The following is a 12,246-nucleotide window of genomic DNA, read 5'->3' on the forward strand; positions in this document are numbered from 1 at the left end:
AAACCTGAGCCAAATCTTGGGGATAGTGAGGCTTTTGGGGGTGTTTTCCCCACTTCCCACACTCACTGGCATTCTGGCTGCTTTAAAGCTCTCTCAGGGTGGCATCTGACAACCTCCGTTCTGCTTTAAAGTGAGAACCTTGTGGTATTTTTGTACAGAGTACTGTCAGAGTGCTCTACAAACTTGGAACTTGTTGCAGGATGGTAGACCCTTCCCTAAGAGCTGTTACCCCTTGAGAAAAGGAAAGGGCCAGCTGAGGAGTCAGAGTAGGGTATTGACAGTGCCACTTGCTGAGGCTGTAGATGGAAGCAGGAAGATGCTTTTAGCTGATTGTTTCTCCAATGTTCACACACCAACCATTAACACACCTGAGCTACCACCACCACAGTGTTGACTTTGGCTGGTTGTTTGGTCAAGCTGGAGCTGACTGGGCTGTATGGAGCAGAGAGTGATACTCAGCTCCTTTTGAGAGCCCCTTCTGAAGCAGCATGTTGGGTGCTTGGTGGCTGCTCAGTAGTTTGGTGCAATTTCTGCTTTTTCCCTGTGTGGTGCTTCTGCCATGTCTCCAGCCAAGCTGGGGCTGGAGTTGGACTGGAGCATGGTCAGAACATCTCAGTGTTGACACCACAGAGCCATGGCTGCTGCCCAGCAGCTGAACTAATCTTCCCCAGTGCTCTGCTGTAACTTTTCATCTCTTATGATGTGAATTTTGCTCTGTTTTGGTTTAGTTCTTCTTCCATTCCATTGACTTTTTTTTTTTTTTTGTAATTAGGTGGTTTAATAAAACTAACCCTTTTGTATAATTTTTCAAGTGTGTGTTTTCAGCCCTAGCTCTGTGAAAATACAGCAACATTGAGCATGAGAATGCACTAGGACAGCGGTTTGGGGACAACCCTGCTCCTTGCAGCCATGGCTGTGCAGGGCCCGTGGTCCGGCCCGTGGTCCTGCCTGTGCCCCAGAACCCATCAGTATCATCATACCCGCCAGAGCCTCCTGCACTGCTCGGGGAACAGCCACAGAGCTGTTTCCTCCTCCCTAAAAACGGCTTGGTACTTCTAGACAGGAGCCGAACCCAGCAGCAGCGAACCAGAGTACTATTCGTGGGTGTTTCCGGGGGGCAGCGGTGGCGGCTCGCTCCGGAGAAGGCTCGGAGCATCCCGAGGCTTGCGGGGGCTCCGGCGTCGAGCCCGTGGCTATACCTCTGGCACTCTGCTGAGGTGGCTCAGCTGTAGTCGCAGCACTCAGGCTTCCATTGCAGCTAGCTCCTGCTCGCCGCACTGTGCCACTCTCTGCCCGGCCTGCTGACGTCACTTCCTGCTCGCCGCTTATCGTCACTTCCGGAGTGCCGCACGGGGAGCAGGCAGCGCTCCTGGCGCCCCGAGTAGCGTACGAAGCGCTTAGGACCTGGCGGGGGCGTTGCGGCTTGTCCGCCCTGAGGGAGCCGGCTCGGGGCGGAGATGGCCAGCCTGGCCGCGCAGGACTCCTACCTGCAGGGCTTGGCGAGGAAGGTCTGCACGCAGCAGCCCCCGGAGTCGCGGAAGAGGAAATTCGGTAATAGGGCGGCTGGTCCCCTCCTGGCCGGTCTGTGGGAGTGTGGGCTTTGTGGCAGGCTTGGCCTCAGTAGTGCGTGGCTCGGGGCAGTTACGTGGTGCTGGTTATAAGGAAAAAGCCTCAGCTGAAATTTAGGATTCCTGAGCGCAGTCTGCACGTTGTGCTGGTACCCGGGGAGGCAGTGGCCTTCATTCCCTTTGTACCTCTGGTGAATGGATGGGGGAGCACAGTGCGGGCATGTTTTGTCTGTTTAATAAGCTATAGAAGATTTGAAGATTGAGATGTGCCGTTATAATGCTGAGAGTTTCGTCCTCAATGATAACTGAATGTTATGAAGAGGGATTGTGGTGGTGGGAATGTTATGAAATAGGATTGTGGTGTTGTCCCATTTTGTGCAATTTTTCTTACTGTTTTCTAGTGTCTAAACCAGGCCAGCCCAAGGATGCTGGTGGCCAGCCCCAAAAAAAGAAGAGAAAGAAATCCCGGAAGCAACCTGAGAAGGCAAATGCATCTTCAGTCAAACAGGTGGTCTCCAACACCAGTAAACCTACTCCAGAACAGAAAACAGCTCCTCAAGCCAGCAAATCATCTCCTAAACAGAATGCTAAACAGAGCAGAGATGAGAGTTTGGAGATAGGTGAGAGTCCCATAGTCTGCTTACAGTCACCTGAACTGAGCTGGCTGCTTTCAGTTGCTTCACAGGTGTTTAAGTTTGGAAAGAGCTCAGTCAATTGAAAACACCTTTGCTCGATCCATGTGCCCTGAAAGCTTTTGGATGTGTAGATGCATTTGTGACATCACCACTGGGTGGCTCTGGAAATAGCAATTCCACTGGGTTGCAGACTTCTAACGTGTGTTGACTTGCTTCTGGGAATTACCATGCAAGGTGCATGTCCAGCTTCCCAATCTGAAAAGCCTGATCACAAATAAGAGATGTCCCTGGTGTCCCTTTTTTTCTACCAGCTCTATGCTTATGGCTTGTTGGGCACCCCCAGGGCATGCCAGGCCAGTCTGGATGGTGATGTTGAACAATAACACAAAGAGAAAATAGGCAGTTCTAAGGAAATCAATGAAATGGAGACTCTGGGGGGTTTTTAGATGTTTCCATTCTATTCTTGGAACTTTTCCTGTGCCTATGGAAAGTTCTTCTCTTTGTCTAATGCTGTCTTGTGACTCTATTTTCTCCCTCTCACTTGCAGGGAGCAAAAGCCAACTGGGCTCCACCTCTTTTTCTGCAATGAATCTCCTGCGTCAGAGGCTACATGAGAAGATTAAAAAGGCTTCTGGACAGGTATGAAAACCCTTAATGTGTGTCCATCTGTGTGGTTGTCGCTATAAACTCTCTCCAGCCACCCAGGGATGTGGGAACATCCCACTTTTAATTCTGCTTTATCACAGTATTGTTTAGGCTGGAAAAGACCTTGAAGATCATCAAGTCCGACTGTTAACCAAGCACTGCTATGTCACCACTAAACCATGTCCCTTAGCACATCATCCCCATGGCTTTGGAAACCCCTCTAGGGATGGGGACTGTCTTGGGCAGCTCGTTCTAGGGCTTGACAGCCCTTTTGGGAGGAAATTTTTCTTAATGCCCAACCTAAACCTCCTGTGGCACTACTTGGAGGCCATTTCCTCTTGTTCTATCACTTGTTCCTTGGGAAAAGAAACCAACCCCCACCTGGCTCCAGCCTCCTTCCAGGCAATTGTAGATAGCCAGAAGGTCTCCCCTCAGCCTCCTTTTCTCCAGGCTAAACAGTCCCAGTTCCCTCAGCTGCTCCTCATAGAACTTGTGCTCTAAGACCTCCTAAGAATTAACCCTTTAAGGTTCCTAATTTGTGTCCCTCCTTTTTAGGATGATGCCAAAGAGCTACCTCCTGCAATCCTGGAGAAGAGGAAGCGAAGGAAATACGAGAGGGAGAGGAAGAAGCGCCGAAGGAAGGAGTTGAAGATGAAGGCAAAAGCAGAGAAGAAAGAATCTGAGGAGGTACCAGCAGAGCCAGAAGTCAAAAAGGAGGAGAGCACAGCTGAGGTTGTCTTCAACAAGGTTGAAGTCCATGCAGAGAATGAGTTGAACAAGGTGCAGAAGAAGAAGGAGAAGAGGAAAGCAGTGAAAGGCAACATCACTCCTCTGACTGGCAAAAACTACAAGCAGCTGCTGAGCAGGCTGGAGACTAGGAAAAATAAACTGGATGAGCTCAAGGATAAGGACCAGAAGAAAGCTGAGGAGCTGGAGAAGAAGCTGAAATGGACAAATGTCCTCTACAAGGCAGAAGGTGTGAAGATCCGTGACAACGAGGAGCGTCTGAAGGAAGCCCTGAAGCGCAAGGAGAAGCGGAAGGCGCAGCGCCAGCGGCAGTGGGAGAAGAGGACAGAGAGAGTGGTGGAAAAGATGCAGCAGCGGCAGGAGAAGCGGCGCAAGAACATCCAGAAGAAGAAGAAGGATCGGATTGAGAAGAAGAAAGCCAGGGCCCGGAAGAAGGGCAGGATTCTGCCAGAGGACTTGAAAAAAGCTGGTTTGAACTGAGTGCCTGGGGGACAGCGGTCCTGAGCCCGGGTCTGGGAGCTCTGCGTAGGGGAGTCAGTGCTGGACTGGGACAGAGTGGTTGTGCCCAGAGGCACCAGCCTGTAGGGCAGCCAGTGCTGTGGATTCCAACTTAATGATGAAAAAAAGCTTTTTGTATGTTTGTTAATTAAATTTCCTATCCCAGAGAAATACCTTCTGATTAATTGGTTCTACTAATAATGATTATTCTTTTCCTGAAGGGTGTGTGTTGCAGAATCCCAGCATGGTGGCGGTTGGAAGGGACCTGTGGATATCATCTAGTCCAACCCCCCTGCTAAAGCAGGGCACCCACAGTGGCTTGCCCAGGATCACAATGGCCAGGGGGGTTTGGGATCTCTGCAGAGAAGGAGACTCCAAGGGTCTGGCACCCTCACACCGAAGTTTCTCCTCATGTTCGGATGGAATCTCCTGGGTTCCAGTGTGTGCCCATTGCCCCTTGGCCTGTCACTGGACACCAGTGAAGAAAATATGGCCCCATTCTCTTGCCCCCTACCCTTTAGCTCTTGCTGAGCATTGATCAGATCCCCCCTGGGACTGCTCTTCTCCAGGTTCAACAGCCCCAGGGCTTTCAGCCTTTGCTCCTCCCAGGGATGCTCTAAGCCCCTCAGCATCTTTGCAGCCTCCCCTGGGCTCTCCAGCACTGCCCTGTCTCTCTTGAACTGGAGAGCCCAGAACCAGACCAAGCACTGCATCTGCGGCTGCAGTAGTGCAGAGGCGAGGGGTAGGAGACCCTCCCTTGCCCTGCTGGCCACGCGGTGCAGCCATCCCGGTAGCTGCCAGCGCTTAAACGCCGCCTGTGTCCCAAAGCCCTCAGCGCGGTCCTCACGGGTGTGGGCGTGGTCATTGCTCGATGGGCGGGGCTTGGTGTGGCCACGTCTCCTCCAGGGTAACGGCACCCCCCCGGTGTCCCGCCCCTTTTTTCGTTGCTATGGCGACGTGGGACGCGGCAGAGGCCAGCAGCAGCCTGCGGGCAGCGCCGGCCCTGAGGGGAGAAAGGGTTCGGCCAGCGCCCGCTGGTGCTGCTGGATCACCACGGGGGACGGCTTAAATCGTCACAGAGAGCGGTTTCAGCCCTCGCAATGCTCGGCCTGCAGGGGATCAGGTATTTATACGCACCGCTGAGACACCACTCCCCCCTCTGAACCCCCTCCGCTCCAGGCTGCACAGATGCCCCGGTCCCGTCGTTGTCTTGGTGGCTGTTGGCTGCACTCAGTAACTCACTCGAGCGTGTCTGTGTCTTTCTTGCATCGGGGAGCCCAGAACTGGACCTGACGCTGCAAAGAGAGTGGAACACGTTGCCCAGGGATGTCACCAAGGACCCATCCCTGGTGATATTCAAAAATCAGACTCGGTGTGGCCATGAGCAGCCTGGAGGTGTCCCTGCTGACAGCAGGAGGGTTGGACAAGATGACCTTCGAGGGTCACTTCCAACCTGATGCAATCTATGAAGTGTTTCACCGGAGCAGGCAGCTCAGCTATTGACTACCTTGCCTCAAGGACACCCCGTGGGCTCAAGCTCAGCTTGCTGCCCACCCAAGTACTTGAGGGCAAAGTTCTTTCCAGATGGCTAGGACTCAGCCTGTACTGTTACATTTTTCACTCCTCCCCTTGTGTAGGATTTGGATCAAGAGATTCTTCACATCCTATTTCTCCAACCTGCCTAGGTTCTGAAGCCTTCTCCTTCAGAAAGACCTTCTTAAACTCTAATGTTTTATCTCCCCTCAGCCTGTAGCTTTTAAATCACAATTCTCCTGGAATCAGACCTGGAAATTGGCTGTGCTGGGCAGGATGAAGCCGGTGGGAGCTGTGCGTGTTGTTCCTGTTGGGCAAGTTTACAAACAGATCTTCGAGGCTGAGGTAATGAAAACACCACCAAAGACAGGGTAAGAGCCAAATGTGTTGCTCAGTTGCTGAAGTGCTGGCTTCAAAGCAGAGGTCAGTTTCAAGCTCTCTGGTATCGTGTGCTTTAGTAGAAAATATTCGTGTTCGTAGATTCCCCCCATGGCAGGGGGTTGGAACTGGATGATCTTTAAGGTCCCTTCCAACCCAACCCATCCTATGATTCCCTAACCATAAACAAGGCACTCTGTGCTTCAGTTCTCCTCTCTGAGGTAAGGGGTAGTTGGTTTTGAGTCCTTTTGAAATCAGCCTTGGATGGCAAGGATTGTGCATGTGCCAAGCAGTGTTCATTAGTTTGCTTTTCTCTTCTGCCCTTTTCCCCCCCACTGGTTGTATCAAGGATTTTGGGAGGAATTGTAACCACTGTGACCATGATTCTTTGCAGGCTCAGTTGGCAAACTCTTTGGAGGAAGTAAGGAACAAAGCTAAGTATTCCATAAGGAACGAAAAACTCACTTTGGATAAAAATTCAGCAACTTCCACTGCTGCCAGGCTACTACCAGGTTACCAGCAGAATTGTCATGATGGGACACCCTGCTACAAGCCCACAGAAAAGTCACTGTTGTGCAGGTAGAGAACAGAAGTATAAACCCCCATGAGATGTTCATGGCTGGAGGTATGAAGATGTAAGATTTGCACTAGGGGCAAGACACTCCTGAATGCTAGCAGCAGAAGGACACAGAGCTGCTGGAGTGAGGACAGAGGAGAGCCACAAGGATAATCCAAGGGCTGGAGCAGCTCTGCTGTGAGGACAGCCTAAGGGAGCTGGGGGTGTTCAGCCTGGAGAAGAGAAGATTCCAGGGAGACCCTAGAGCTGCCTGCTAATAGCAGAAAGGATCCTGCAGGAAGGCTGCAGAGGAACTTTTCCTGAGGGTGTCTAGAGACAGGCCAAGGGGGAATGGTTTGAAGCTGAAGGAGAGCAGGGTTAGACTGGAGCTGAGGGAGAAGTTCTTCAGTAGGAGGGTGGTGAGACTCTGGAACAGGCTGCCCAGGGAGGTTGTAGCTGCTTCCTTTCTGGGGGTCTTCAAGGCAGGTTGGATAAAGCCTTGAGCAGCTGAATCTGATTGAGAGGTGTCCCTGCCCTTGATGGGGAGGTTGGAGTTGGACCTCTGAGGTCCCTTCCAACCTGAGCCACCCTATGACCTATTGCTTTCATGGCAGCATAAAAGACTTGAGGCTGTGACCACTCCAGGGCAGATCATTACTCAGGTCAGCTCAGAAGAAGCAATGTTGGTTCTTTGAATCATATTCTTTGATGTCACAGTCATGCTTCTGCTCACTTCAATGTTTTATTTTGCCTATTAAATTGAATCTTCTACCCCTTGCAAGTCTCTCCTCTTCTGTACTCAGCACAAATCAGAGATTTATTCTCTTTCTGTTTCAGAGAAGTCACAGCAGTTCAGAAGGTTTGGGGAAGTCCAGATGTAACTGCAGCTGAGGAAGTCAGAGGCCTGCCTGATGTTGTTGGTAAAATTTGGGTCCCTTAATGTCAGATATTTTGATTTTCATAACTTGGAATCACCATACAGATAATGGTTTTAGCTGAGCAAGGTAGAAAATGAAGCTCAGGAATGACCTGATGCATTTCTGATGATTTGCAGGTAACTTGGAAGGTGAAGAAATAAATTGGTTCTAAAATTGTCCCTCAGTGTTTGTGTTTAGATGGTCAGCTCCAGCTGTGATATCATCAGATCTTATTCTTAGAAGCTGCAATTTTTTTCCCTCATTCCTGAACTTAGTTCACAGCTTCTGTGACTTTATCCTTCTGAAAACCACTAATTAATAAAATCACAGGAAAATGGACAATATGCTTTTACTCATTACCCTACCCATGCACAGCTTTCCCTTCCCATGGGAAGCCTTTGTGTACTGGAAGAGTCAGGCTACAGAGGTCAGAGTGTGGATTTCACAGGATGGTAGAGTTTGGAAGGGACCAACTCCTCTGCCAGAGCAGGATCACCCAGGGCAGGTCACACAGGAATGCATCCAGGTGGGTTTTGGAAGTCTCCAGAGAAGGAGACTCCACAACCTCTCTGGGAAGCCTGCTCCAGGGCTCCAGCACCCTCACAGTGAAGAAGTTTCTCCTCATGTTGAGGTGGAACCTCTTGGGTTCCAGCTTCTAGCTGTTGTCCCTTGTCTTATCACTGGGCACCACCAAACAGAGCCTGGCACCTTCATCCTGACACCCAGCCCTCAGATATTAACAGACATGGATCAGATCCCCTCTCAGCCTTCTCTTCTCCAGACTAAGCAGCCCCAGGTCTCTCCCAGTCTTTCTTCACAGGAGAGATGTTCAAGTCCCCCAGTCATGCTCATAGCTCTCTGCTGGACTCTCTCCAACAGGTCTCTGTCTCTCTTGAACTGGGGAGCCCAAAACTGGATGCAGTATTCCAGCTGTGGCCTCACCAGTGCAGAGCAGAGTGGGAGAAGAACCTCTGCAGCCCTGCTGGCCACACTCTTCATGATGCACCCCAGGATGCCATGTGCCCTCTTGGCCCCAGGGACACTTGGCTGTCCCAGTGTTAAGGATTCTTGTGTGCCTGATGTATTGTGCAGCAAGAGCTCCAAGCTCCATCCTCCTCCTTTCTTTGGCAGTTCCTGAGGAGCCAAGGAGTGGTGTCCTGGGAGCCCTGGCAGAGCACCGTCGGCACCGCCACGACCATGCCCTGGCCTCGATGTACCAAGAGCTTGGCTGCATTGCCAGGGTAGGGCTGGGGGTTGCCTTCCAGATGGTTTACAGAATGAGACTGAAGTCAGAACCTGGTGTTTGAAAGCTCAGGCCGACCTCCTTACCTTTCCAGGAGATGGAAGCCTGTGTTTTGGAGCAGCAGAAATCCCTCCTGGCCAAGCTGATGGAATCTGATAGGAAAGTGGAACTTCTGCTCCGAAGGATTGAGGCTGACACTGCTCTGGGAAGCTTCTCCTTTAAAGTAAGGCAGCTCATGGTATTGCCTCATCTTCAGACCCTTGTACCTTGTCTGCCTCACGTAGCTTCTTGTGCCTTGTTGTAGTTTTAACATTAAAATGTGCTGCTTTTTCCTTCCTTTTTCAGCTCTTTTTTTGTTTTGTTTTGACGTTGACTTTTCATCAAGATTTAAAGCAAACCCTTCTTGCAGGAGCTGGAAGAGCTATGGAATAGCATCCATCAGGAATCCCTGAGCAGAAAGAAGTGGATTAGGGAAATGGATGAGTCCCTCAAAAAGGTTGAATGGAGTCGAGCTGATAAAGTGAGTTGTCACCTGATGAGGTGTTAATTAAGCATGAGATCGTGATTTGCTTGGAATGCTGGCTGCAGGGCAGAGAATGGTTTGTCTCCACAGGAGGCAGAGAGGTCTGCTGGGGCTTCTGTTGTGGAGGTGATCGCTGCCTGCTCACCAGCAGCTCCTTCTCTCCTTTTACAGCCACACAATCAGGCGAGGATCCTCCTTTTCCAATTCCAAGTTGTCTTTTTATTTCCTTCCACAATTAGCTGTACCAAAGATGCAAGGACTCAACGAGCTGCTTTTAGCTTTCTGCAGGATTGTTTAGGTCATCAGATCTGATTTGATTTTGTTGGGACATACTGCAGCTGAGAACAGCCACTCAGTGATCACAGATATTAAAGAGAAGCAGCTGAGGAGTAACAAAATGGAGTGGTTTAAGTAACTTTTTTATCAATAGTTTAAAAAACCTAAAATCAGTATTATAAGATACTTCAGGTGAGTATTTGAAGGTTCAGTTCTTGAGCAGCCAACTGAATTTATTTCAATGGAGAAAAATTATCTTGTTCATATCATTGCTTGACTTGGAAAACTGACATTGGAGTTGGGAAGGGTCAGGGTTGGGCCAACAACTAGATGAGTGCCAGAGGCTCTCTTTGAATCCCTCTCCCTTTCCAAAGTACCAGAGGCTCTCTGTGAATCCCTCTCCAAAGGGGAGAGAGATTGGTGGGTTGGGAAAGAAACTAACCCAGCTGGAACGAAAATAAGAACAACAAAATGAAATGGATACAAACAGATTCAAAGCCAATAGGGAGCCAAACACTTGGTCACTATCACCACTGATGCTGTGGCAGAAGTCCCAGACTGGATTCAAGTGCAGACAGGAGCTGGGTTTAGGAACTGGACTCAGGAACACACAAATTGTGATCAAAGGCAGAATGGACAAAGTCCTTCTTGGACACTGGTCATTAAGAAGAGGCCTGACCCTGCTGACCCCTCAGCTTTATACTGAATATGCCATCCACAGGATGGAATCCCTTGCTGCTCAGTTTAGGGTCACCTCTCTTGTCTGCTCCTCCCTGCAGGTGCCACCTCTGGCTTACTGCACCCCAATGTGGGGCACAAGATGTAGCAGTGACCTTGATCTCCCCAGGAGCAAGTCCTAAACCAGAACTTTCTGCAGCCCAGCCTTTGGCAGGAAGTCTCTCCATCAGAGTCATCACTTTTGGAGCAACCACTGGCTGTGCAAACCTGCCCTGCACTTCAGAAAGGGACCTCCCTGAGCAGAGACTGAGCTGAGAAGTCAAATCTCTGACAGAATTCCTTCTGCTCTAGCTCAAAGCAGGACAGAGTTATGAGAGGTTCATTTCTTTAGTGCTCTTTATTCTTTCCTTGCACAGATCACTGAGGTGCTGAGGAGCTACACTGTGAAACTGGAGGAGATTTCCTACTTCTTGTCAGCTGATGTTCACAGGTTGATCAATCAGGAGGCCATGGTGAGGCTTGGATTCCTTTTCCTGTGAGAAGATTGCAATCTGAACATTCCCAAATCTCCTTTTTTCCCAACTGAAATCCATTCACTGGAACAGGTTGCCCAGGGAGGTTGTGGCTGTCCCCTCCCTGGAGGTGTTCAAGGCCAGGTTGGATGAGACCTTGAGCAACCTGGGCTGGTGGGAGGTGTCCCTGCCCATGGCAGGGGGGTTGGAGTAGATGATCCCTAAGGTCCCTTCTAACCCAAACCATTCTGGGATTCTGTGATCCTTGCTGCCCATCACTCACTGCAATGCAGGAAATTTTCCTATTTTTCAACCTATTCTTTTAATTTTTGTATTATTTCCCCCTTGTTTTAAATAGAACAAACTATTCGTGTGTCTGTCTGTCTGTCCTATGCTGTTTTTTCCTCATGATTCTATTACTTTTTAATATGCAGTTGATTAACAGAGCACTGCTGGCTAACCAGAGGGCAATTGCTCAGCTGGTCTTTACCCTACTGAAATCAGAGCTGAAGTGGAAATTATCCCATCAGCTGAAGTGGCAGGATAGAGTCAAGGCCTGGAAGCTGATCCAAAAGAACTCCATAGCTCACAGTTTCAGGTGAGAAGTGGCACAGTTCTGGTTTGGAGGGTGAATAACACAGAGTGACAGCTGTCCAGTTCTGCTTTCTGTGAACAGCAACCTTCTAGCATTTTTCCATTATGAAGCTAAAAAACTAAAAGCATTTAGCAGAATTCTTTTACGTGGTACGCATTAACCATTTTGTATCCATGGGGGTGTGGGCAGCAGGGCAAGAGAGGGGATTCTGCCCCTTGACTCTGCTCTGCTGAGACCTCACCTCCAATCCTGCCTCCAGCTTTGGTGTCCCCAGCAGAAGAAGGACACAGAGCTGTGGAGTGAGGCCAGAGGAGGGCACAAAGATGACCCAAGGGTTGGAGCAGCTCTGCTGTGAGCACAGGCTGAGGGAGCTGGGGGTGTTCAGCCTGGAGAGGAGGAGGCTCCAGGGGGACCTCAGAGCTGCCTGCCAGGACCTGAAGGGATCCTACAGGAAGGCTGCAGAGGAACTTTTCCTGAGGGTGTCTAGAGACAGACCAAGGGGGAATGGTTTGAAGCTGAGGCAGAGCAGGGTTAGAGTGGAGCTGAGGAAGAAGTTCTTCAGGATGAGGGCGGTGAGAGTCTGGCACAGGCTGCCCAGGGAGGCTGTGGCTGCCTCCTCCCTGGGGGTGTTCAAGGCCAGGTTGGATGAGTCCTTGAGCAGCTGAGTCTGGTTGAGAGGTGTCCCTGCCCTGTTGGAGATGATGATCTCTGAGGTCCCTTCCAGCCTAAGCCATTCTGTGATTTCTAAGATTCCCTTTGTATTTCAAACATGGCATTTTCCCAACTAGATATTTGCATCCACATGTTCTTCCATCCCACAGAAAATTTATGGCAAATGAAGACATTCAGAATCCCCCAAGTGTGAAAAGAGAAATTGAAAATATGCTAATGGATCAGATTTTACTTCATGAAAGGAGACTGGAACTTCTGCAAAGCCTTTGG

The 12,246-nt window shown here is 50.1% G+C and overlaps 2 protein-coding genes across 2 annotated transcripts in view; both read left to right on the top strand.

The window, feature by feature from the left end:
• Positions 1–1,457: 1,457 nt before the first annotated feature.
• SURF6 (surfeit 6) lies at positions 1,458–4,216 on the top strand. The gene is made up of 4 exons (XM_054393481.1): positions 1,458–1,551; positions 1,970–2,188; positions 2,751–2,842; positions 3,404–4,216. Exons 1-4 carry the CDS (start codon positions 1,458–1,460, stop codon positions 4,073–4,075), a joined length of 1,077 nt encoding a protein of 358 aa, XP_054249456.1. The 3' UTR covers positions 4,076–4,216.
• Positions 4,217–5,902: 1,686 nt separating this feature from the next.
• Positions 5,903–12,246, top strand: part of CCDC180 (coiled-coil domain containing 180) — a 33,339-nt gene continuing 26,995 nt past the window's right edge. The window contains exons 1-9 of the mRNA XM_054393253.1: positions 5,903–5,971; positions 6,399–6,583; positions 7,398–7,480; positions 8,609–8,718; positions 8,815–8,943; positions 9,130–9,240; positions 10,614–10,709; positions 11,144–11,307; positions 12,126–12,245. Of these exons, the coding sequence (XP_054249228.1) occupies positions 5,903–5,971; positions 6,399–6,583; positions 7,398–7,480; positions 8,609–8,718; positions 8,815–8,943; positions 9,130–9,240; positions 10,614–10,709; positions 11,144–11,307; positions 12,126–12,245 (1,067 nt within the window). The remainder of the gene's footprint in view (positions 5,972–6,398; positions 6,584–7,397; positions 7,481–8,608; positions 8,719–8,814; positions 8,944–9,129; positions 9,241–10,613; positions 10,710–11,143; positions 11,308–12,125; position 12,246) is intronic.

This window comes from Indicator indicator, chromosome 28 (assembly GCF_027791375.1).
Source record: "Indicator indicator isolate 239-I01 chromosome 28, UM_Iind_1.1, whole genome shotgun sequence".
NCBI lineage: Eukaryota > Metazoa > Chordata > Aves > Piciformes > Indicatoridae > Indicator > Indicator indicator.